At 44.3% G+C, this 27,313-nt stretch overlaps 1 protein-coding gene across 1 annotated transcript in view; it reads right to left on the minus strand.

Moving 5' to 3' along the window:
* COLGALT2 (collagen beta(1-O)galactosyltransferase 2) overlaps nucleotides 1-27,313 on the minus strand; it is a 57,884-nt gene that overhangs the window by 16,279 nt on the left and 14,292 nt on the right. Inside the window, exons 2-4 of the mRNA XM_030032674.2 lie at nucleotides 3,919-4,029; nucleotides 2,300-2,417; nucleotides 1,415-1,549 (exon numbers count right to left, since the gene is read on the minus strand). Of these exons, the coding sequence (XP_029888534.1) occupies nucleotides 1,415-1,549; nucleotides 2,300-2,417; nucleotides 3,919-4,029 (364 nt within the window). The remainder of the gene's footprint in view (nucleotides 1-1,414; nucleotides 1,550-2,299; nucleotides 2,418-3,918; nucleotides 4,030-27,313) is intronic.

Consider the following 27,313-nt stretch of genomic DNA (forward strand, 5'->3'; position numbering starts at 1 on the left):
TCAACGCCTTCTCTGTTTCTCACTCTGCCCCCCCACAGCAAGTATGCTGGGTGTGGGCAAGAGGCTGGGAAGGGACACAGCTGGGACAGCTGACCCAAACTGACCAAAGTGATTTTCCATACCCTGTAACATCATGTTCAGCAATAACGCTCCTGGGGGAGCTTTTCCAAAGCAGCCAGTGCTCAGGGAATGGTTGGGCAACGGTCTCCTGGTGATGAGCGACTGATTTTGCATCACTTGTTTGTTTGGGGTTTCCCCCCCCGCCCTTCACTTATTAAACTGTCTTTATCTCAACCCATGAGGGTTGCTTTTGGGTTTGGTTGGGGTTGATTTGTTGTTTTTTTTTTCCCCTGCTTTTGCCATTCCAATTTGCTCCCCCATCCCGCTGGGCGGAAGCTAGAAAGCTACCGGGTGGGGTCTTACCTACCAGCCAGGGTCAACACGCCACAGTGATGTGGGCCAACTTGTAAAGTGACAGCTCCACCTCGTTCTGGCTCTACTGCCAAAATAATAATACTGCTTCTACTAGACAGCATCTTTGTATCTGATACTTTCTGCAGTATACCTGATTTGAGAAAGTAACAGGAAACTAATTTCCAGGCTCAGCGCTTCTGTCCTTTACACCAGTACCCTTTACGTACACACTTCAGCACACACACTCCCTACAAGGCAAAGGGTGTTGTCCGACTACATAAATTTGTTCATATGTGAGAAAAATAACCTATACACAATGGAGAGCTGTAGAAAGAAAAGCAAATTCCTCTCAGATTAGCGTCACTATACAGGAAAGCTAGTCTAAAATTATGTACCAAGAGTTTTAAGGCCATTACACAAACATATGGAACAACCTCAAATAAATTTTGGTGTGCATATCAGTATTTTTTATGTTGTTAGTGGGATTGTATCACTTCCCAGGACTTTTGGCTAAGCAAGCTCAGCTTCCTCCAGATTCAGCTTTTTTTTAAGCGAGGAATCTCAGATAAGGAAGCAAGTTTCAGCTATGTGCCTGCACACCCAATGCAGAACATGTATTGCTTTGCTCATGCCTACAGCTCGGTTAGAAAACAAAGCCTGAAAAACATTTATAGACTGCAATGTCCTCTCTACCCTTATTCCCAGATTCCCTATAAACATATGAACCTTTCCCAAAGATACCCACCCAAGATTTTGGATGCTGTCACTGAGAGAGGCGCAAGCTGAGATGACCGCATGACACCACTATCCTCATTACATGCTAACACCACCTCTGCATGCCTCAGCTACAGCAGCTTCTTTTCAGAAGGAGGACACTACAGAAGCAGGTGGGAAAGCCCATGGAACAGAAACAATGCCCACTGCTTCACTGACACAAGGCAGGAGGCCTTTGAAAACATAGCTTGCACAGTCACCCAGCACCATTCACGTGGTCACTTGCCTGGGGGGTGATGCCACACCAGAAGTTAGAGTAGAGAGAGCGAGACTCAAGCATTGGTGCCACCAATGTCTTGTTTTCTGCTATCATCAGGTTCAGGGTTTGTGGGTTGGTCAGTAAATTATCTGCATCAATAAACTAGAGAAGGAAGAGGGGAAGAGAAAAAGAAATTTGTTACTAGATAAAATGATATGCTTCCCCTGACACTTTCTTGGGAACAAGGCAGCCAGAGGCACGAGGTATTGGCAAAAACCACAGAGCTGGTGGTTTTAATACCACAGGACATGTGGCTGTTATGGGTGAACCCCATGGGGGTTGCCCCTGCACCACAGCTGAGGGATGGGAAAAGATGTGGAGCTTCCTCTGACTCCACAGAACGTTACTCCAGCACAGGGGCAAGGGAGCCGCGAGGGAAATAACACTGCTGAAAATTCAGGGCAGGTTTATTTTTTGAAAAGGATCAAGAAGACTCTTAAAAACTGGCCTCACACCCTTGCCTTGTTCAGAGGCTGGGAACACCGTCATTAACTGCTGCTGTAGTCACCAAAGGCACACATCTTTCCACAACTGTTGTGCAAAACTATTTCCCTTGCATTTCATCAATAACAAGTGGGGTTTCAATCTCGGGGACCCTCGCAGGTACCTACCCACCACCAGGACTATATTCAATCCCGACCCCTGTGGAGAAAGCCTTGGGTTTACCCAGGGCCTTATCTTTCTAGCTGCAAAGTCTCTTGCTTATCAGACCAAGAAACAACACACAGCATCTCACCGCAAAGAGCTTTGTCTTTAGATGGAGAAGAAACTTTCTGGCAGCCCCAAGTATCAGAGTGACTACCTGAAAAGCTTTTGCCTGAGGACAGTTAATAAATCAAACCTTGCATTTACCAGGATGTAGTCTGACCACTTCTCTCGTGCAGCGCGCAGGGCAGCCTGTCGGAGTTTCATCACATGAGTGAATCGGGAGCTTGGCCAATGTTTTGGCCCAATTTCTTCTGGGTAAGACCTAGCAAAGAAAAAAAAGTGACTACAACCCACGTCTGGGCCCTATTACACTAGTCAATAAAAAAAAAAAAAAAAAGTTCCCTTGCTGCCTTCTTTCCAAAAGAAAAACAGTGTTAAGAGTCACCTCAGGCAACCCAGGAGAGGTTTTGAGGGAGAACGATTCCAAGTTTCGTGCTGGCATGTGTACACAGGGCACTGGAGAACAAGCAGCGCTGCACCATTTCCTGCCGACCAAGCGGCCACAAGCAAAACAGCACTATCAAAAAACCAGGAGTTTCTTCCACAGCAGCAGGCTCTCACCTGACGTAAGCAGAGGTTACCCCATCAAAATGAACTAAAGCTGATTTACCTCATCTGACCCTCTGGTAGAAATTCATCTGTCCTCTGCTAGGCTTTAAGTTTAAGACTGTAAATGCAGCTTCCTTAAACCCAGTAGAATCAACAAAGCTGAGGATGTGAAGATGAAGGCAATTTGGGTTCCCTTGGGGTCTGGGCATTATTAGTAACTGTTAACACATCCCGATAACAGCTCTTTAATCTACAAACACCCAACACCCAACCCCATGAGCCCAATCACACGAGCAAAGTTAGGTGCACGTCTCTGTTTTCAGGATCAGGTCCAAAAGCAAATGCTTTATAACAAAGATGGGAGGAAACTTAGGGACAGACCCCTGTGTGGAATAAAAATTCAGGACTTTGAAACAGTGCCAGCATAAGCCAGTGAAGGAGTTAAGAACTTCAAAAACTTTTTACAGAATTTAAAGCCACGTTTGACAGGATTAAGAAAACTCAATTCCAATTAAGGATTAGAAAAGTCAATAAAACAAGCATTCCCTGTGGGTTTGTACCACAAATGCCCCACCACTGCACTGAGGACCTTGAAAATAAAAGCAAGCCTAAAGAAAGGGGAAACAGATACACTTTTCCCTGATGGAAGAAATAGAAAACAGAACAAAACAGCTGATCTTAAAATAAATAAATAAATAGAATAAAGCAATAAAAACCCAACACACCTAACATAATATTTCAAAGCAATGATCCTACAAGTCATGCAAAGGCATAATATACTGAATTAAATCTAGCTCTCTGGCTCAGAACTTACTGAATATTTGATGTCTTGGACAGAACTTTCATAGACACTATGGGAATGGGTTATGGTTTCTCTGCTTCCTTGCAAATAAAGAATGACAGTTTTTATTCCCTGTAGCTTTTGATGTGATTTGTTTACCATGCAAAGAGAGCAGCTGTAGATGCTAAATAACTAAATGGAAAATTCTCTGAAGTTCTGCATGAGTTGCTTCACTGAAGTCAGAGACCTTTTTATGGGCTCCATAAGAACACAATTTTAATGGGACAGACCCCAAAACCCACCACCACCACCACCCCCCCCTACATTTTAATGCTTGTACATTTAGTACATCTCCTGATTTGAAAACAGAAAATCTAGGAAATTTGACATATACACCAAACAGCTTCAGTCAGCCCCTCACTGCAGTACTCACTGGGGGTCTTCCATCGGCCTCCACTCCACGTCATGGTAGAGGTTCTGCACATTCTTCAGCCACTCCCTAAGGATTGCTGTGGTGTTATCAACATTGTGGTCAGTGGCCACCCTGGGAAAATGAGAGCACAAAGGAAGCCTGTTAACACAAGATTTAGGTCCTTTGCCTTTTCCCAGCTAGTAAATGAGTCAAACAGAGGCAGAACTATTTCTTACTGGCACATCCAGCTCCTGGCAGAACTCAGCACAGCTCCACAGATGTGCAAGCCCTTGCTAAGGCACACAGCAGAGCCCCACTTCCCCACAAAGGCAGAACACCCCCTTACTGCAGGCATGCTTGCACACCCCTCCCCTCTCACTGATCTCCTCCTGCCTCACAGGAATTACAGCAGCTTTATCATCAAGTGGATACAGGACTGAACTCTCTGTTCAGTTCATCCACTGGCAAAGACAAGGTAGGCCATCTCAAGATGAATGGCCCAATGTAAGGAACCGCAAAGGTCCTGTCTCTCTAGAAGTACCAGGATTTTTTGCTCTGCTTGCTTTATCACCCTGCAAGCCCACCTTTTAAGATGCACAGCCCTGCTGCAGGCACGCAAACACCGCTGCCTCACCCTATGGCCCAGGAATCACTTGTGCCAGGATCGGGGGCTCTGCTAAGACACTGAGAGGAGCCCCTGCTAACACACCGCTAGCAGAGCAAAGGAACACGTCACTCGCTGCTCTACAACATGGATAACGATAACCAAGGCCTAGAAAGCCACTTGCCTCCGATTTGCAACCTGCAATTAGCACAGCCCATCACAACTTCCCTGTGCATGGCCAAGCTGAGCATGGAGGTGGCAGGGGAAGGCAGGGATGCTCGACATACACCAGGACCAGCATCAGACCTCCTTCCCCCCACCCTGCTATAGCCAGCAAGCAGCAAGGCTGAGGCTCTGAGAGAGGCAGCTTGCTTTCTTACTGTTTCTTGACACAGAGGTTACAAGTTTGTGAAAACACACAGAGGAGCTTTGTGCAGATGCTATGTTTTCTTAAAGCACTGCAGTAGCACTCAGTCCCAAACAATGGAGTGGGAGAAACCTGTCTGCTTCCCCTATGGCCTCTGCCATCCTCCTTGAAAGCAGCATCTGAAGAATGTTTTTGCCTCAGGGCTGAGTAGTATAGCTGCACAAAGTGGAACAGGAAGCACAAATCCATGTCTCTGACGGTAATCATGTGGAAAGGCTCCCAAAGGAGCCACAAGCCTGTCTCCTCCTGGGATCCTCAAGCCTTCGGGTTACAGGGCAAGCAAGCCAAGTTGCATCCCAGCTGCTCCTTTCCAGCACACATTTCCCTGGGACCAGGACTTTGCACATCCAACACCTGGTCACTCACATGGTCACGGCAGATCCCACAGCAAATTCCCTTAAGTGAAAGGGCTGCTCATTTTTCCTGGCCAGAAGGCAGGAAAGCACAGCCCCATGGTAGGGCACAGCTTGTGCAGCCACAGCTTAGCAAGCTCCACTGAGAATTTACAATCCCTTTACATTCTTCTGGGAGTATAAATACTCCCAAAAGGTCCCATGGAGAGATAAGCAACGACAGCGTGAAACACATCCCTAAGGGCAGGGCACTGGAAGGCCATGCTAAGCCCCCATCAACTGCTATAAATTGCCTATTTTGTCCTCCAGCTCCAGAGACCCAAAGGCACTTCCCACAGCATCCTCCACCCTAGTTAAAGCCAGAGATAACTCTAGTTAGGGGAGAGCACACAGAACAGAGAAAGGGGGCACGTCCCAAACCCTAGAGCCACTTCAAGCTATTTCAGGAAAATACCTCCGCCCCAAGTCATCATATGATCCTCCAGATGAGAATCAGGGTATGAACCCTTTCTAGTTCATGCAACCGGAAGATTTCATTCTCATGGGGATTAGCCTGCTTTAAATTAAAAAAAAAATCAAGAATTCAGGTTTTAAGTTTATTTATAATCAGAAGAACACAATCATTTAAGGACAGGAAGCTTATTTGTTGAATATTTATTCCTGTCTATTAAAACAATAAATAATAAAAGTTCAGCAAGTGAATAGAGGCTGGTTTCTTTGCTATTAACTGCTCTCCTATCACAGCACAAGGCTGGGTTTAGTCATAACTTCAGGGTTTGCTTCAGACCAAGACCCAGGGTCAAACTGCACTGTAGATCTAGTTTGCAAAAATGTTTAACTGGACTAAAACAGTCATAGTGCTGACTTGGTAGAACAGACTAAGTCAAACTTGCTCCATGTATTTTATGGACTGCAGCTCATCCACTCGAGCCCCTATTTCAGCACACATGCTTGGGCCTCCACAGCCACGGCACAATTCGCTAGCCTTGTTCTGCTTTCCTCCCACACTCCAGCTGCACAGACAGTGAACAACAGCTCCAAAATTCCTAAAATACCAGAGAACTGTGAAAATGGCTTTATGTTCATGGTCATCACTGGAGTTGCAGTGGTCCTGCTATACAGTGGGACCACACTGCAGTTAAGCATCACACAAAACAAGCAAAGATGATGGTGGCCATGCTGAAGAACGTCAGAGTCCATATTACACCATACTCTTTGCCAGGTCCAGGCTAGTCTTAAGGATCCTGCAAACCCTTAAAATAAGCACATAACACCCACAGGGTCGGTTCCATGTGCCCGTTTCCCTCAGCAAGCCTCACTGCAGTCCTTCTAACCTCACATAAATCAATGGGGACGTGTGGAGGGGTTTGCTACGGTCTGGAGAGGGAAAGGGGAAGCTTCAGCTCTGTACATGTCAAATTAGTCTCAGTGTTATGCTGGCTGATCCCTTGTCTCAGCCGGGAGATTTTTCTCCATTCGGGTCTGCGCACACGCAAACCCAAAATGTATTAGTGAGGGAGCTGTTTGCAGGGATGTGCAATGGAAACCCAAAGTTCACAAATGAAACACAATTTCCTTGACAAAAAAGAAGTTAAAATGTAGAGTCATTCAACCTCAGAGAAAATTATTAACATGACAGATGGCTGTTTCCTCAATTGCTCAGAGTTGCTTCATTAAGCCCAAAACTTTGACTAGCAGAAGAAACCTTAAAGTTGAGAAAGACAGTGGTTGACAGAGTTACTGCAGCTCTGCCCTCAAAAGCTAGCTGCCTTCAATAGCTAGCCCTTCTTTGCTTCCCCAGGCAAGCCAAAGGGGCCGAAGGATGCTCCTCCTGCCATGTCTTTGTCTCCAGTTCCTGTAAGGTCAGACCACACAAGTTTTACTGCATGGACACACCACCACCCTGAGAGAAGGGCATGGCACACCAAAGACTACTACTACCTGATCTTGCCCTCCGCAAAGGGCTGCCTAGGGAAGGAGTTTCCCAAGAGTCAATCAGACCATCCGTGCCTGGGTTTCTCCATCCTCCTCCTGGTAGGGCAGTATGCCCTCAACAAAATCCACCCTGGAAGACCCCAACAGCTAACATCCTCCAGACAGAAGTGAGACACAGGAATGGGAGCCTAGAGGAATCTCTACATCTACCCACAAGGAAACTTCTAGAAGAAAGATGGTATTTTACTGCTCAGGCTGTAATGGCGTTACGTAGAAGGTAAATTCACATCCCAGTAGACCTTTACAAAGACATTGATGAGACAAAGCTCTGGCACAAAGAAAGGACTGCTGTCTACAGGACTACCCACCCAGCAGCATTTCTAAGCCCAGAAGTTCTCAAAGGCAATAAAGTTTGTCACGCCCTGGATGAAACATGCCCTATGACTAGCAATTTGGCAAACCTTTGTTTTTCCAGCTTTGAGCCTCAAAAAAAAAAAACCCAACCAAAAAAAAACCCCAAACAACCCAAGCCATTCCCAAAAGCAATTATCACTATTAGTTTCAGAACAATTCACATTTAAGATCAAACAAAATCAGCACTTACTCCTACTGTAATATCTGAACCAGTCCACCTATCCTCCCCCCAAAAATAGCAGCTATGGTGTTTGCAATACCACTGTATGGAAAAACAGGCACATACCCCCCCCCCCCCCCCTTTTTTTTTAAATGACAACCGCTGCACAAGAAAAACAGGAAATAAAAATGTGAGCAGGACTTCCCACTGGCAGCAAAAGCTCCTCAAACCATAAAAGGGACAAGAGGATATTCCCCATTATAAGCACTTCTTCTTTAATACACAGTTTGTAGGACTTCAAGAAGCTGAGCACACAGTTAAAATTTCAGTGCTCTAACTCAGATGGATGGACCAGTTGGACTCTGTTCATTCTTGCTCCTTTTTCAAGATGCTAAGGCCATCTCTGCTGCAGATCTCACCACCACCACCGGTAGTCTGCTTGCCCATGGTGCACATCTCCCCAGTTCTGGAAAACTGACTGTCCTTTCCCTGGGTGATGACAGTCAGGAAACGATGAGACACACAGACAGAGCAGCCAACATTTGTGCCATGTCTGGTACAGTGAGAGAAGGCCATGGAAATAGACTGTTCATGTGATAAACTGAGGGTAAGGTGGCATCACAAGGAGGACACTTTGCTGGCAGCATCCTGTGCTGGCTCCTCTTGGAAAAGACCTACAGTAGGTGAGGTAAAGCAGTACCTCCAATACCTGCAGAAAACCAATTTCAGTCTGCCCAAACTCCAACAATAGTGCTAGTGAAGAGGGGCAGCACAGGTGAACACATCTTCTCTGCATGTCGCGCAAGTAAGTTTGATGGTGAGGGCCCACCACAGAAGAGGTGTTATCACCTCTCCTCAACTTTCCTGTCCTGGAAAAGTGTTTTTACTACATCCTCTGATCCTTACTGGTCCACGTCATGCGCTTGATAGGGTAAGGAGACTGGATCACCTTAACCCAGCTCCACTTAGCTCACAAGAACACAGCTTAGCAGTCCATGAGGCCCTTAGACTAAGGCAGTGCCTAGATTTTTTTTGTGTATTTTTTGAAGGCAGGTCAGTGAGCACAGTACTATTATTTGAGTTTGAGTCTATCAGCATTATTCTTGGCCTGGCATCAGGTTTAAATCACATTTTTTGAGTGGATTAGTTTGAAACATTTGTGCCATCAAGACCAGGCAGAAGCTACAAGAAGATGTGCCAAGTGCAAGGCCACAGGAAGAGGAGAGGTGAGCTGGCTGCCAAGGAGTACAATTCTTATGTGTCGTTCTCCAACATCTCATCACCCTCATGGTCTCATCATCTTCATGGCTCTCTGCTGGACTTACTCACGCTTGTTAACATCTTTCTTCACCAAGGGCGCTCAAAACCACAGGCAGTATTGCAGATGTGATCAAACAAGTGCCTAGCAAAAGGGGAATAAGCCCTCCCCTTGATGTCCTGGCTTACTTCTGTTCATGCTACCCAGGACGCAGCTGACCTTTGCTACCAGGGCACACCACTGCCTCACATTCAGGTTGCTGTCCACCATGGGCCCATAGGTCCCCTGAGGCCTTTTCAGGAGAGCTGCTCCCCAGCCTGCATCACTGCAAAGGGTTCTTCCTTCCCAGGTGCAGGACCTGATGAAGTTCAAGTGATTCCCTGCAGGCAACTCTGAGCTCAAAGCCAACACACTCTGCCTGCAACTAGTAATTGGGGGAGAAGACTTAAACAGTGGGTTCCTCTCAAAAGAGACAGGTTACAACAATGACATTTGCACTAAAAAGGAGGCAACTTCAGGTTCAAGAGCTGACTAACAATGTCTAGAATTTAATTACAGAAAAAAGGTCTTCTGCAAGATTTACAACCTAAAGCCTGTGCAACACAATCAGGAAAGACTGACAAGTGACAAGGAAAAAAAATTAAATTCCTACCACTCTTTTCAGAAAAGAAAGTTTAATAAATTAAACTGGAACAGACCTCCAGATGGACACTCCTATTCCAGTAACATGGCAGCTTTTTCCACTCAGATTTAAACCCATGTCCAATAAATAGAAGGTAAATTTTAGAAAAGTTTGAGTGAGAACGTTCATATAGGGGCTTATGCCGGCATAACTATAACAACTTCAATATTTACTTTGGCTTTAACCAGTAGTCTTACCATGGACACAAGCCCTCATTGTCCATCCTCAGCAAAGTACCCCCTTCCCAAAAAACCTCAAGTACCATGAATACTGAAAAAGTAAGCGCAACATTAAGAGCCTACTGTTTTAATTAAGTAACATGTGGTAGCAGCATACAAGGAAAACTGCTCCTTTCACAAACTGCTCGTATTTTTAGCCTGATAATGTCTCCTCAAACTATGTTTGCAAGAGGGAGTTAATTTAGGCTGTAATGGTTATCCTCCTCTTTTTCTCCCCAAAAAAGGAAAAAAAAAAAAAATCACCCTTTTTTACTTCTTCACATCCCAGTCTGCTCTCCCAAGCTATTTACAGTTTATTTACCTCAGGCACTGGGTCAGAGGAGAAAATTAGAAAATTTTCCCCTTCACCATCTGTATAGGAAAAGTACTACAGGACAAAACCAACACTGTGTGCCTCTGGCTTGCCAGAATATGGGTCACATTGTAACAGAAGTTGTGGGAAACTCTATAGCCAGGGCCCTGCAGTAATTTTCCTACTGAATTTAACATTTACCAAATCTTCCCTTTGGCAAACAGGTAGGGAGGGAGGGCTTCAAACAGGGGTGAGTACTTCACATTCAAGAAGCGTATACTGCAAAGCAGAGTCAGAACTGGAGGCAGCTAGATTTCAAAAACAAAAGCTATAAGGAGGATCCTTTCCCTTTCTGTCAGTGTTTTAAACACTGTAGGGGTTGAGGAGGGTGTTGGGTTCTCCCTTTACTGCTATGAGAGTCAAACTCAGACACCCAGGCTCAAGTAGGCCCTTCTCATCGCTTTGCCAAGCGCCTACCATGGATGACAATGGTCAGGATGCCGCTGATGGTTGGGGTTGCATTGAGAATGGCTCACACGAAGAGGACGTCCATGGCTTTCCAGGGCTTCTGCTGCTTCTGTACGCTGCAGGACTCTGTTGGGTGTGTAACCAAGTCCCAGGAAATCCCAGAGATATCCATGTTAGCTGTCTCCCTTGGTTCCTCTCTGCCTGCAGCCAGGGGTTCAATTTACCCACGAGGCTTTCTACGGGATGTAGTCCAATACTGAGTTCCACTGAAACAAGAGCCATAGGTTGGCCACATGCCCTAAACCCACAGGGTCTCATCCAAAGTGAAGCCCAAAGTCAATGGAAAGCCTGTTAGTAGATCACTCCTAACAACTGTAGCATACAAACTGGTGACAAAAGCACCAGTAGCTCACCTTGGCCATCTTCCACAGAACAAAGCAGCAATAAAGCGTTCAGAGAGAGGTTACATCTCAAAACAGTGATGGAGGAAGCATATTTCTGTATGCTGTGTTCCATAACTGCACTAACAGAGGTGCCCAAATACTCATGTTGGACCCTGAACCCCTCCATGCCCTCACACATTTGAGGTAGTGAGACAGAACGGGGAGGAGTTCAACCGCGGAGCCCTATCTTTCCTGTTTTATTAGCGATAACACAGACTCATGGGGAATACAGCAGTTCAGGTCCAGCTCTTCCTGTTTATTAAAAGTTTGGCAAGGCTACTTAACCTGCCACCTTCCAGCTTATCAAGAAATGCTTACAGTTACTCCTAAGAAAGTTACCTCCCACAAGCATAAACCCTCATCAGGAATCTGGCTAGTCTCGGCTCTCTGGAGAAGCCTTGGAGACAGAAAAGTGCTGTCACCAAATGACTCGGTCTTTGAGTCACCAGAGCTGTGTCCCCCACTCTTGCTATGAGGGTTACAGCCAAAGCTGGCCCCACCAGATGCTTTGAGAGGGAAAAGCTCAGCCCTCAAAGCAGGACTCGGCATGCTCGTAACAACCTTCTGCCCCAAGCTAGCAGCAACAGGGCACCACACAGGGAGTTCCTCCGATGCTCTGGGGAAACAACAGGGATTTCAAACCCTAGAGCATTAGAAAAGCCATGCTACTTCATCCAGTGCTAGCCATTACTAACAAGTTGCTACAACAGTCCAACGTTTTTTACCACAGCACTAATGACATGTGATGAACGGAGCACAGTACGTGAATTTTAACAGCTTAAGTTGAACTAAAGAGAAAGCAAACTAGGGAAGGCAGCAAGGTTCTTCTAGCTTTGTAAGGCTCACTGCAGGCCTCCAAATTGTTTGGATCCTGCAGCAAAAAGCTTCAGCTTTCAGTCACTTTGGGCAGCTCAAAGAACTCCCTGATCTGAGTGGAGAACTGAGCTCAGTGTCACACAGGCTATCCTGACTGATGACTGTGCTTATTCTGGGTGTGAATTCAGCCCTGCCAAAAGTAACAAAAAATAAAATCCAGCAATGGAGTCCTAATATGAGTCAAATACAAATTTGGATTTAGATTTCCCAAAACAAGTGGTAAATAAAGTAACAGACGAGTCATTTCTCCCTGTCTTTTTGTTTGAATGCTGCCAGACTTAGAAAACCAATTCAAAACATAAACACCAACAAACTGGCAGTTTCCACTGTGAACCAGTGGTGAATTACCTTGACTAGGAAAAAGTGCAGCTGGGAGAGACTGGAAGAGAAGGTATGGATCCTTAAGGGGAGGAAAAAAAATTCAAAACAAGACGGATGCAAAACACTTCTGAAACCCAGTGAGAGGGAGTCTGCCAAGGCAGTGAAGAACTACCAGAAAGCAGCTGCACCATTACAATGGCCTGAGACAATGCTTTGTAGCTATGGTTCTATCCCCTTCCCCCTGAGGACCACAGCACACTACCCACCCCAAAGCAGCTGGCTTTTACTTCCTCTAGCATGGCTTGATGCACAAGTAAAGAGCTGTTCAGCACACAGTTGGACAGTATACCCCGACTTCCCAAACTCTAGTGTTTTATTTCAGCTGCGAAAATGTCCTTCTTTACCACAGAGGAGCAAGTGGAGTTGTTACTATTGATGACTTTTATGTTGTCCTGCTCAGGATCTTCCCAAAAATGCAGCAAACCAAGCAGGGCTCACTATATCTTTTCAAGCACTCCACCACCAACAGGCAGGTATGGCTCTTGCTCACCCAGCACTGAGGAGACTCATTTAATAAACAATTTTCTTTTAATTAGAAACACTCTGTTGCATTGTAGATATTTGTGCTGCTCCCTGGACTGCCAGCCCTACCTTGCATCTATTAATGTGAGATTTGACACCTCAAATCTCACAGAAATCAATGGGATCAGAGGATAACACATCATGAGACACCACCAAGCTAGCTCACAACAACGCAGTTCAGAGGCTGTGAACAGATTTAAACCTTCCTTGCCACCACTTATTTTAGCACAATTATGCTCACACACTTCATTAATAAGGCCTGAACATTCAGGCCCAAGTTCAAAGAACTGTTCAAGCATTTAAACAAGTTGCTAAAATCTTAATGTATGCGTAAGACTTTTTGGCTTCATAGGGGCTTGGCATTTGTTGTAGGGTTTTCCTTAATTAAGGACAGACTTTTGGAAGTACCTTCTTTTGTTTTTTTTTAATTATTTTAACTTGGTCTTCAAGATGTCAGCTCCCAGCAGAGAGGCAGTCTGAGCCCAGATCGGTGGCAAGGAGTTGTGTGGGAGCGTGGAGCCAGTAACAAGAGCAGTGACACTCTCCAGGCTGGGCAGCTGTACAAGAACAGGACCTCACAGTACAAGAATGCAACAAATGTGTCTCTTCGCTAACTCTTTCCCGGTGCCCTTCAGCAGCTTGTGGATAACGTATATTGCTGGCAGCAGCAGTGATTTTAAAACCTTCAATGATCTTCCAAGCCCAAGTGAGGGAATGATTCACAGATGTATGTAAGTGTGTACATACATTCATATGCACCAGGATCTTCACTCGTTTCACACCACGTCAAAAAATCTCTCACTTTCTTGTCTCGCACTCCCCAAGATCCTCAGGTTGTCTCTGATAGTACAGTGCCATGACAGGTATGTGCTTAAGCCCAGTGGGCACAGACACAATGGGGAAATCAACATCTCCCCAGAAAAGCCATCAGGCTAGGGCTTCTTATGGCTGCCTCATGCCAATAGTCAAAAATCCATGTTTAACAGCTTCTCTGGCATCTGTGCAAAGGGAATTCTCTTGCAGCGCAAAGGAGGTTCCTCCCATTTCAATCCCAAGTCCTGTCTTCGTCTTGCTTTAGTTCTCCCCGTGGTCGCCCCACTGCAGACAAAGCCTTAAAAGAAACAAAAAACCATCTGCATCTGGCCTTGTGAATATTTCCAAGCAGACTTGGCTTCTAGGGAACAACTCCCCTAAGGAAAGCCCAGGAAATATCACACGCACAGGATCAGGGCTGTGACTAGCCTCTGAAATCAGTTTGCTCAAATGAGGAATTAATTGCAACAGTTCTGTAATTTCTGAAGGGATAGCTTGTTCCCACAAATACTAATTGAGACACCAGCTAATGCAGCTGTTCAAGATTAATGAAAGTGTGTAAGCCACTGGGAAGGAACACTGGTATTTAGAAATATTCTTGGCTCTGGTAACAAAAAATGGATAGGTTTTAAAGGGCAGAACCTGCTCACGTTTAGGTGCTCAGTACCACTGATTTTTCAATGGGCAAACTGAATATGGGCCCATACCACATTACCAAGGGTCCCCCAAATTAGAAACATCTGAAAAGCTCTCAGTCTCTGTACCAAGCCTGCAGAAGAATGAGTGCAAGGCTCCCACAGTCTGCCTTGCCTCCATTAAGAAGACTCGGATCAGGGACCACTAGACGCCCAGTATTGGAGAGAAAGGCAGACCCAAGTCATTCCACTCAGTGGCTTACTTTTTTACTTTAGGTCTGGTTTGGTGGGTTTTTTTTCTTTTCTTTTCCCCAAAAGTTATAACCATGCCCTACAAGTATCAGTAAGCACACAGTGTCTGGCCCCCAGCCCCCATGGCACCCAATGAGAGCTTTCACCCGGAGGTATATCTCACACTATTTACAGCTCTACATATATAATATTGAGATTTTCAGAATGTAAAAGAAGGTTTTGTGACATGCCAGGAGAGAAAAGCTAATACCTCTCTACATCTTCCTTTACCTTTCCCTGAACCTCACCTCCTTTCCAAGCTTACATCAAAGGTCATAAGCTTGCCATTATTACTGCAAACCAAGATCTCCCTTTTGCTGACATACTGTAGTACTGGTATGGATCGACAGACTTCTTTTCCTTTGAAACAGGCAAAGAATAATGGAATACTTATTTCAGGATTACACCAACCTGGAGAGAACAGGATTAGCTGAACATAACCAAGTTATGTGGTTGAGACAGGTACACTCCATTCTTCCAAAGTGTTTAAGAATGTACCTTTCCAGACAAGACATTTTTAGGTACTCTTGACCTAAAATACGAAATATGACTTCCTTTCCATTATGAATGGATTTTCATTTTAATCATGTCCTACAAGACTTAATCAAAGTCATTTTAGCACACATAGAAACACTTTTTATTGTAATCCAAATACTGTACAATTAAATGGCTACAAATAAAAGTGAGTTTTCATCACTTGCCCGGTGCAGGCTGACAGAAACAATGTAAGAAAATAGGAAATGGAAATAGAATATTTTAAATCATGTTGTTAATTAGGAGGAGTTCAAGCAGCAATAAGAAACACACCAAGCTAATTCTGGAGCAAAGGAAAATTCAGGTTTTTACCAGTGGCGAATCTGCTCTGTGATCTGGAAACCAGCAGGATGTTTTGTGTGACACTAGAGTGAGTTTTACACAATAACTGACCCTTCCATGTGAAAACTTTGCTGATTTGCAAGAATAAAGACATTCTTCCCAAAGGTTTTCAGCCAGCTTTTCTCTGAGGCCATAGGAAATATAAAATAGGAACACAATGATTTGCATCTCAAACCAGAACAAGACAGAGGAAGAACTCAATGAGTGCTAGTAATAGTGCTCTCTGAGATGAAACCCAAATTTAGCATTTGGAGAAGAGGTCTGCCTCAAAGTAGGGAAGAACCACAAGAGAAATACAAGAACAGGCCATAAACTGTTCTTCCTACAAGCAAAGTGGCAAAGGATGCTTGGCTATCCAGAAAGCTTTTGCCTCTGGAAAGAGAAAAATAGATATGTTTAGAAGGGCAGGAGATGCTCAAAGTTAAGTAGTCACTGAAAATCAACAGTATTTCATATTTTCACATCAGACTCCCTGGACCTTCCAGCCTGATGCAAATGTCACTGAAATACAGCGATTTCTTTCACCTGCAATGACCTTCAGATTACAGCTCACCGGCCTTCTCATGTTTGAGGAAAGCCATTCACTCTAATCAGTAGTTTACAATTTTCATTTATCTTTCCAAAAGTGTAAGCTTTCCCTTCAAGCAGCTATGAATGTGGAGCATAAGTAATAAAGACACGTCACTGTCACATATCAGTAAGTCCCTAGGCTGCATTCATTTTCAAATCAGACTTTCTCCTATTGAAAGCACAGGTATAAACTCAATGTAACCAAACCGCTGGGACTCCCACTAGCACATGAAACAGGACTGTCAGACTGGACAAAGACAAGCTGTGCTGTGCTAAGTGCTCTCAGCATCCTGCAGACTTTCTGCGAGTGACATACAGGCTTTGAACTGATAATCAGCTAGGGGGCAAGGAACATACCCCAGCAAGAATGAATGAAAGAGCCATCAGGCAAACATGATGATGAGAGTCCCCGATGCCCCTGAACTACAAGGACATACCTCCCATCACTTGGTCACCCTCTAGCCTGGTTTAAACAAACCAGGACTGCTCTACAGCAAAGTCACTACCTTTTGTTAGCAGTCTGTCAACAAAACCCCTGTGCAGACCAGGCAATAGGACTGCTGCCCCAATGTATCTATTTGAAGTCAACTCTGCATTCACGGCTGGCTGATTTCCATCCAGACCCTGCACCTCTCCAGTGGACCAGGAATTCCTTTGCTGTTGCTGCAGGCTGAACAGGACTGTCAACAGGACAACAGCACCAAGCCTTTTAGACCTAGGCTCCGACAAGTTGCTACCTGCCTACATACTCAGGTGCACAGAGGCATCACAAAGAAAACCTCAACAGTAAAATATTTCATGTATGTGCAGCAATTTCTGAAAAAATGTGGCACAAATGCTAGGACGTGTCTTCCAGTTCAGCAGGTCTGGAAGACTTTGAGGATTTAGGTACACACTCGCTGAGCAACAGCTTGCAAAATTCCACCTCTGTAGGCTTTTGGACAGTGGTTGTATTACAGTGCTCTGTACTAAACCTGCACAGCTTACTGGAGAACCTTGTGCTTTTCTGCAATCCTAATGCCCACCTCCTAAGAAGGCTCCCTCAATCAACACCTGCAGAGAGTTAGAAAAACCTGAGTCATATGTGTGCCCCATGGGTACACCTCCATTCCACCATAAGCAACAATCTGTCTTTGCCCACAAAGGCTTAGAAAAGGGGAGTTACAGGCAGGAAAAAAGTCTGGACTCAGCCACCATCCCAAGTTCAGGACTGCCCAAGTGCAGCAGCCTCACCAAAGAGTATCCCAGTGGCAATAGCAGCAACTATGAGAAATAACCCGTCAACTTCCAGAGAGCTGGGATTTTTTTTCTTAGCACTCCTGGAGTATGCTGGCCTGGTGCAAAGTATTATATTTCTGTTGCACCATCCTATGGAAGTATCTAATCATGAAAGACACAGACACAGAGTGGAGGACACTCAGCATTTGGCTGAAGTACTCTTGGCCCTCTGCATAACATGTCCTCCAACAGAAGAGGGCCAGCCCTCAGCTCCTCTGTCTGCTGGCAATGTACACACTGGTATTCACTTTCACCTTCCCTGTTCCAGCTCTGTGTGGCTTACTCGCAGTGTAGCTGTTGAGAGAAATGAGCTTGGCCAAGCCTACACTACAAATAAGTCTCCTGGCCAATTTGCACTCAGAAATATGACTCTGCACTTTGCCTTCATGAAAGGACTCACTGTCTGGGCACAGAGAGGGCTGTGGTAGGAGCATGTACCATATGAATAGATCATTAGAGACGCATGGAGAAATCCCAGCACTGCTGTCAAAGTGCAAAGTATTGTTGTCAAACGCACAACTCTCTCTTTGCCATGCTCTTGCACAGAGAGTTTTGCCAAGTTTAAAGGTTTAGACCCCAAGACAGAGCTCCAGGCTTGCCTTGCACAGGCAAAAGCAGTTACAACAATTTAATTAAGTTTTTCCTCATTGCTTATGCATGTGAATCTCTTTCCACCCTGACGATCTGCAATACAACCACCAGGAGTGGATGATACAGAATACGAAGACAAATCTAAACCCAGTCAGGAAGGGTAATTCCTTCCCTACTCCTAGAGCATATCAATCTCAGGTACGTGAGTGTGTTGTACCAGGTATCAGACTTACAGAAGCAGACAAAGTTAGCAAGACTTTTTCAAAGGAATTCAATTTCAGAACAGCTCAAGAACAGCTGTTTTCAAACTGTGATCAGCAGACATCTGTGGATTATTTCCAGTTTGTTTGTGAAAGGTAACTTTAAAAAACCCCTATCATACATAAGCCAAAGTTTGCTATGCAGGCATCTGCATTCCCACAGGAAAAACGTGTTGGGTTTATGATCAGCCGACAGAATACCATTCCCCTTTCACTTGTGCTAGAAGGATCAGTACCAATGCCCTCATCAGAAACAATGCCCCCATCTAAAACTTTACTGTGTGATCCCCAGCACAATCTCAGCAGGCAGCACAATAAGCCATCTGTGCACCTAGAAACTCATATAACTTCTGACACTAACAGTAACTTGAGTTTATTCTTACAGTGCAAGATAACAGGATCAAGGCTGGCATAGGCACATAAACACTCCTGCTTTCCTGGGAGGGCTGTGAATTACTGGGTGCCTACAAGAAAACTGGGCAAGTGTAAGGATGATAAAACCCCAGGTGCTTATAACATTTAGTACAGACACAAAGGAGTAGAAACACAAGTAAATTTCTTGGCTGCTTCTTCTACAGCCTCTGTACTAGCAAGTCAGCATCCTTTGGGATGGAAAGTGTTAACACAGAATCTGCTTTTAAAATACGCCAGGAAGTACAGCAAGTAAAAGTCAACCAGGGAGCTGTAATAAATTTCTCACAAGGAGAAGAGTTGCCATGTTTTTTGTCTTGTACTTCACAAGGGATCCAGGCACTGACCTAGATCACAAGCAAATCTGAAGGCAAACTGGCCTTCCTCCTGCTGCCAAAGCACCTCTTCTTCCACAGATCACAAAGCACCAAGCCTTAGAGCTGTCCTAGGGGGCAACCAACTCCAATGTTTCTGGAAGCACAACCTTTAAAAAGGATCAGTCTCAAGTCTGCAGGCCAGGGAAATGTTATCCTCACTTCTACAGCCAGAGACATGTCAGTTAAAGGCTTTGTCTAGAGCACAGCATGAGGTGAGGCAAGCAAAAGGACTGATCTCTTCATCATCAGGCTGTGCCTAGGAGATGGCCAGCCTGCCTCCTCACAACACATCCCAGCACTGCTGGGCACCCCCAGGGCAGCCTGTACACCAAGAGCACAAACAAGAAGACACTGGTAGAAACCAGGAGAAAATCTGGCCTAAGAGCTCATAGCTCCAGATGAATACTGGAGACAGCACAGCTCCGCAACTAGGACAGGAGCTTCGGATGCCATCTTACAGGCAAGCCGCATCGCAGCTGATACAGGATTTGCATTATTTATCCCAACACTGCCATGTGCTGAGGCGCGTTCTTAGCCACTCAGGTGCGTGGCTGGTGGGAAATGTCACAGCCCTCCAAGAAGTCACAGAGCTAACACCTCTCTCCACCAAAGCAAAAGAGTTTCTGCTTTTTAAAACACTTCTGAATCTGACCCACAGTTTCAAAAAGAAGCAAAGAAACTTCAAAACACAATAGCAAAAATAAGCTGTGTACCAGATACTCCTGGAAAGACTGAGGCATGAAATCCACCCAGCACTACCTCCAGGTTCTTCCAAAGATATCCAAGGTGTTTACAACAGCTGCTGCTGATGGGAGCCACATGAAGGAAGCTGAACACACAGCTAAAAAATGATCACAAAACGTATATCCCAAGATGTTGCTGCTTGCCATACAGTAAGGAAATGAAAGGACCTGATAGGTGCAGGCCAGGACAATCTGTCTTCAAGGTATGGCACGTGCACTAGCTTTACAGTTTGCATTAACATTATAAAGAACCATACAGAAAAGGTAGTGCAGGAAAATTAGAAGTAAATAAATCAAACATTCAGCATGGCTCTAACTGGTTAGCTACTGTCTCCAAATGATAAAATGGCAAATGGCTACAGAGCTTTCATCTCTGCAGCAGAGAAGAGGTTTTCCCAATCAGCAGAGTGACCACAGGAAGGGAATGTTTGGGAGTCAGGTTGTCTCTTTAGCTATTGTTCAGTACCCACATGTGGATAAGCCTACGTCGTACATTATATTGTACTCACTATTCAGTTTCCACCAGCACCCAACCATGCATAAGTTATACCAGGGGCCAGCCAGGGCTATGACCGGGATGCGGTTTCTTCCACTGACACTCCACGACGTGGCATAGCCAAAGGCTAAAGCACCCTAGTTAGTCACAATGTCAGGAATAAAAGATTTTTGCCTTTTCAGGGATTATCAGAGCTTCACAGAGTGCCCTTGAAAAGGAACATGGCCAGAAACATCCAAGTCATTTAAATTCCTGTATTCTGGGATCAGGAATGAGCAATAAAAAAGCAAAACCAAAGTGTTAATGCTGGAGATACAGCCAGCCTTTCCCACCCAGAATAAGCAACCTCCCCAAACAGTTTACTAGCCCAACTAATGCATAACCCCTGTGAACCTACAAGTTGAAGTTAATCATGCACAGCATCTAATAACATCAGACTGTACATTTCTCTTGATCTACTGCAAATTCACAGCAAACAAACATAGTGGGTTTCATTATCCTCTCACTGCCACAGTTTTCACTTGGCATAAAGGAGTTTATGCCAAATTCTGCTTTCACCAACATTACGCTAAAGCTTACAGTCATCAGGAAGTTATTTTAGAGTTAGACTTTGCTGAAGCCAGCATGGAACTTGAGACTTCATAATTTTGGCCCAGCCTTTCTCAAGTAGCCAGTCACACTGGAAAATGGAGGTTCTCTGAATTGCATGGAATGGTACGGTGCTTCAAAATAAATGGATTATGTCATATTTGCTGGCAAATGGCTGAAAATGTTTTATACATAATTAAGAGATTAGAAAAACAACCACTGCAGCCAAGCAGGAAAAAAAACATTCAACCTTAACATATGAAGTAGAGAGTTTTCCTAGATGTCAGCTGTAATTTTGTCCATCGTATTTCAGATGAAGAAACAGCTGAAAAGATGACAACACCTCATATGCTGAGAGGGTTCTGAATATGGGGGAAAAAAACCCAAACAACAAACAACACTTTGCTAGCATGAAATAGTCAACTTATCAATTAAAATTTTCTGAATTTCTACCAGAGACAGATTTTACAGCATTCCTGCTTTGAATGGCTAAGTGTACTGATCTTCAACATACCTCTGGGAATTAGGCAATACGAATCAGACAGGTTAGAGGGCATGCCCAGAGGCCCCTGAAATCCACGGCAAAGGTCTCAACCTCCCTGAGCACTGCACTGAGGCAGCATTATAGCTTCATTTTACAGAGAGGGAAACAAAAGCAAAGAGATTAATGGATTTTCACAAGCCACAAAAAAGGAGTGGGTGTCAGGGCTGGGAATGATAAAGCAAGCCTACAAGCCTTCCAAAATATACACTGAAATAAACTACAGATATTCAGCTTTTGTAGAGCAGTTTACTTAACACCTTCACAGAGTATTTGTCAGACGAGTGGTAAATTTCTGGCCGTAGCAATCTCAAGAACAACTTTTCCTCTGTGTTGCTTTTAAGAAACTCTCACAAGCTCTAAGGCAAAGTCTCTCTTCCTATGCAGGTATTTTGCCTTCATCACTGAAAAAAAGCCCTGAGTGTTTGGAGATGGGGTTCTAGATTTATTTTTTAAATCAGTGAAGCACTCAGGGAAAACAAACAAACCAACCCCCAAATCCAAAACATCTCCAGGATTAGAAATACTTTGCACTCACTTGTAAGAAACAAGTGGATGAATTCTACTCAGGAGCTGAGTCTGGGCGACTCCAGCCTGCACAGTGGTAAACATGACTTTATACTGTTGTGGTGTCTGAAAATTAGGCCCAAATCTGTTGAGTTCCTTGCTCAACAGACTGCTTCCTTTGCTGACCTGGTGATCTCTCCCCAGGTCCAGCCTCACAGGCAGAAGGGGGTGCAGATAACAGAGAGCTGTGATTCTGAGTTGGTTTATTAATTGCCTTTCATCTTTTTGTACTTTGAAGGGCGTGCTTCTAAGCAAGCTGTCAAACCAGGCAGCTAAACCTCTGTTTTTCCTGTCTAACTCAGCACATAGGTGGCAAAAAAACCTGTTTTTCTGTCATCTCATATAGACAACAGCACAGAATAACATGGTTCTCTGAACTAACACTACACCATCAACAACCTCATCATTTAACAGAGCTATGTGCAAGCAAAGCATTTCTACTTTTAAATTCCAAGTACTTTGGGCTAGCTAAAATTTCTGAGTCTGAATCTCTTTCATTTGTTTCACTCACAGATACAGGAATCCATACAGCTTCTCCTATGGAGGAAGGCATGGGCACACACGTGTGGGATGCATGGCTACTGTTTGGTGAATACAAGTGACATACTATGGATGCCAGAGTCAGAACACATTTTCTCTTGGAAAAGACCAACTCTGGACTCAAACTGATGGAAAACTGGTGCTATGCTGATGGCTGACTTAACTCTAAAGAAAAGAAAAACAAAAACAGTGAGTTCTCAACATTTCTCTAATCTTGTAAGCCAATAGCTCTGCAGCCTTCTATAAGTAATGCTATGTATTTCTCATCCCCAACTGAGGAAAAGGGATCATGGAAACAAAGTGACATTTAAACAGAGTATGGGATTGCTTCCATTACAGTACACAACATCACAATTCTCACTTCTGCTGGTCTGTCCTCTTTGTGCAAGTTTCAGGAAGCATCACTGGAGAGATGCAAATTTCAGGGAGAGCCGAGCACTGAAGGCTGCATCAGCAAGTGTGGTAAATGCACGTGGAGAAGAATGCAAATGCACAATTTATTTTAACTACTTAAGGTTTAATCCTGACCACAAACACACAGTTTGAGGATAGCTAATATTTTCCCCTTCATTGCCTGGATGTAAATAAAGAGAGGGAATGGGCACTTGCTAGTAAATGGACTGGGTAATTGGAAGCCACATAAAATATATGCATGCCTTTATTTTGCAGAGCGTCGTTCCTAACTATGCCATTTCCAATGGGAAAGATTCACAGCTTAGATATATCCATTGCCAGTGGATTAAGCGCACAAGATAAAGTGCTTTCTAACCTCAGTGGAGAGACTCCCACACACACCTGCAGGCATTAGACTTGACTGTGCCAGCAGGGACATGCTCTGACCCAAACAGACCTTGTACACATCCCAACACTTGTCCAGCAGCATTCCCATGCCTGGACATTTGAGCTCCCCGGGACTTTGAGGCAATTTCAAAGGCTGGAAAACTGGACTTTTGGAAAACCTGATAAACCCATCACAAGGCATTGCTGTGGTAGGGATGAAAGAGCAGAGAAGAAAGTGACAGTCCAGCTTCAATGAATGCACAGGCCCTCAGCTGAGCATGCAGGAAACTGATCCCAGGCTCTCCCTCTGTCAGCGACAAACACCATGCTAACCACGATCCCAGTACTACAACAGGGAATAGTAGATAACATGCAACAACTGTTTTATATATTACAAAATATGTATACACTTCATATAAAATAACATAGACTGTCTTTGAAGACTTTGGGTTTTACATAGAGGTGTGATGTATAAGGACACAAACTGAAACCTAATTGCTTATTTTAATTTATTTGCTGAAGCTATTATGTTTCTTAGAAGTCCAACAGATCATTTAATCTGACCTACTACATACCACAGACAAAGCATCACTTAATGTCCCCATAAGTATTTCAAAGATTTTAGCATCACCTGCTTGCCACTCAAAAAAAAACCCCACCAAAAAACAAACTTTATTTTTTTTCCCTGGCTTTCATCTGAAACTGTCTCAGGCCCTTTTTCTGAAGCCTTTCAAATAATCTATCAGGAGTTTCATTTGAAATCCATACAACAGCAGCAACTGATGTGCAACATCAGCTGCAACCCAACAGCCAATGTGTCATATAAGTAACTGGCCACTAGAGGGATTTCTTAAATAAATGAAAAAAAGGCAATCAGTTAATTTCCTCACGGAAAAACTGAGACTAGTTCTGTCTCATTTGAGAAATCACTCTGCTCTCTCTTAAACATCTACCAGTTTCTCAGTCGCTGCCTGGGAGAACAGACAGAGCAGATAACAGAGGGTTTCTGCGCTAGCACGGCTGCTGAGAATGTTTTCAGTTAGCAGCCCGTTTCTCAGGCTCCAAACCTAACCACCTGGGACAGGCAGCAGACACCTTACAAACTATTTCAAACAGACTGCTTCCTTTGCTGACCTGGTGATCTCTCCCCAGGTCCAGCCTCACAGGCTGTAACAGTTGGGTAGGACGTTTGTTTTAAAGTATTTCATTAATGTATTCAGATTATGCAACCCGATACAAGATCTAACAAGCTGAAATCTCAGTTTCTTTGGCTCCTTGTTTCTTCCCAGTATATTCTTAACTTCTATGCCAGAGTTAGCACAGCTTTACAGCTCCATCTGCATTGTACGGTTCAAGAGACTTGGAAGAAATATGCCTTTGTCAGTTCAGTAGATCTGGAAGAAATACATCCTCCAGAGCAGAAAGGGCTGGAGTTTTGGTCCAGCTATGTGCCCAAACTGTTATAACCAGATGTTTTTCTTTATCTGTGGGCTGTCCCAAAAGCGTATGTGTAGTAACCAACTTGGCCACACATCCTGCAGCAGCAACAGGAGCTGGTGATTACTGCTACTAGCTGTAATACGCAATTGCTTTTCCTTAGAGATCTCACTCTATCGGAGAGGGGAAAATAAATGAGAGAGATTTGAACCATGTTTCTCCTCAGCAAGTCTCCTCTGTGGTACACTGAATTTATGCTTGCTATCATTTGTGATTTAGATCCACCTGCTCTGCAGTGGTTGGGCAGTCTGCATTCAAATAAGGATGCAGTTTGTAACAGGAGTGCAGCAACAAATGATGCAGCTTGCAGCAGAAAATATAGCAAACCTGAAGGTGTCTGAAGTTCGACACAGATAGTAGGATCAACCAACACCATTGCACTGGCTTTGCAACTTGTTGAGCGTAGAAAAGAAATTACTGCTCTCCTCAGCCCCGGTCTAGCTCTGGACACGTATTCCTTCCCCCCCCCCCCCCCCCCAAAATTTGCATCACATATATAAAGGCAGGCTGGTCCAAAAAGACAGATGGGATGTTTGTAGTCAAAGCTGCTGGAAACACCACTGATAGCAGTTTGATTCTTGTTCTGTAAAACAGAGTGTCCTTCCAAGGCTCAGGTACCAGGCAAAAAATCCTGGCACCAGCCTTAGTTTGTATGAAGTCAGAGCAGACCTCTGCCAGCAGACAGCTATGAGCTCACTAGTCTGAAATAACAACTCATTGACAAGACTTTCTGTGGAAGCAACAACTAACTTGTTTGTGTGAGAAATAAAAGCGGGGGGGTAGGGAGTGAGTGTGTGCTAGAAGTGATAAAATGTGTATCACAAACCCACTCCATGACTTAACAATGACAATTTGCATTTAAATCCCGCTTTAAGTAAAAAAAAAAAATATCATAAATTAAGAGAAGGTATTTAGCAGCAGTGACATTTTCATATTCCAGTCACACACACTGAATTTATTTCAGATTAGTGTTTGAAAAATGAGTGTAACCAAAGTCTCTGACAGCCAGAGCTGGAGGAAGAAAATATTTGAAGAGGCAAAAGACCCAAAAGCAATTATTATTCTCTGCTAACCTATTTAGAAGAGTCTGGGTAGGCTCCTCCAGAACCCCAGAGCCAGTCATCTCAGAGACAGCTAAATGGAAACTCCAACCAGAACTTCGTACCAAAGAAGCATGTATCATTTGGAGCAAACACCAGCAGCATCCAGAAACTGATTTACGTGAGTGAGTCAAGTAAATCTAATGGCATATGACTGGGAAAAATGAGCATAGTGCTGGCCTACTACTCTGTTGTTCCTTGCTTGGTTACAAGAACTGGTTAAGTTGGTGCCTCTTCCCAACAGTTACCAGGACTGCCTGTTTCATTTCAGGCCTAAGGAAATTTCAAGTCTTTTACTTTGTCACGAGAACATCAGGCCTAAGCCCATACCAACCCCTGGCCTCCTCCTCATTTTTGTCAGCTCTACAGAACACTTTGGGGCCTGGAACCTTTGCACACTCCATCCTTGTCCCTAAACTGAATACAAAACAGGGTACATACGCACCAACAGGACAAAACAGCATGCAGCACTTGGCTCCCATCAGCAACAGGCCTCTTTCCAAACCTCTGGGACCCAATCAATTTGCTCGTATCTCAGTTTGCAGCAGCTTGAAACTCCCAAAACCTAACCCTGACACAAGCCATTCCATACAGCAAAAAAGAACAGAAGGAATTCACTTCTACCAACACCCCACCTCCATCTGAAGGCACTGAATATGACAGAACCAAGCCAAACTATAGAAGCTATAGAGTTCCAGGCATTAACTCTAGTAAAATTATTACCAGAAACCCCATACATACACTAACAGAGAATAAAATGCAATGCACCCAAGTCACCACCAACCTTCTTCCCAACTCTGCCAGCTACACAGAATCCAGCAGCAAATTCAGATTTCCAAATCTTACCCCTAACCACAATGCCCCCCAAAACCCCAGTTCAATCCAGGGGGATCAATCTATAACAGAAGATCATAATACACACGCTCCACCAATATAAGACCCTCTTCTACATCTGCAGGATCTGCACAGGCCAGAAGTAATGGGATTCTCAATGTCTTCCACTCCCAAGACATAACTTCAGTTCTAACCCTCACCTAGTAAGGAATCATTTCCATAACAAAAGAGATTATCAGGACATTGGCTCCTACTGACACTACTCCCTCTCCTGACTTTTTAAGCCTGTACAACCCATCAGTAAAAGAGGTCCTTGACTATTTAGCTTTCAAGACCTGAAAGCTAACCTCCAAGCTATTCCAGCTGTGGTACACAGAGGTCCCTTGTATACATCAGAACAAATACACTGCTACCCACTGACACCGACCCTCTTCCCATCTCTTATTGCTGATTTTTGCAGCACCCGTAATTGTCTCAAATGCTTAGCCTCAATTTTAAGTTGTAGACCCATTCAAAAAAGAACACACTGCTTTGACAAATGCAGAACTAAAATAAGTAGAAAGGCTATTGCTCA

This window comes from Aquila chrysaetos, chromosome 12 (genome assembly GCF_900496995.4).
Source record: "Aquila chrysaetos chrysaetos chromosome 12, bAquChr1.4, whole genome shotgun sequence".
Taxonomy (NCBI): domain Eukaryota; kingdom Metazoa; phylum Chordata; class Aves; order Accipitriformes; family Accipitridae; genus Aquila; species Aquila chrysaetos.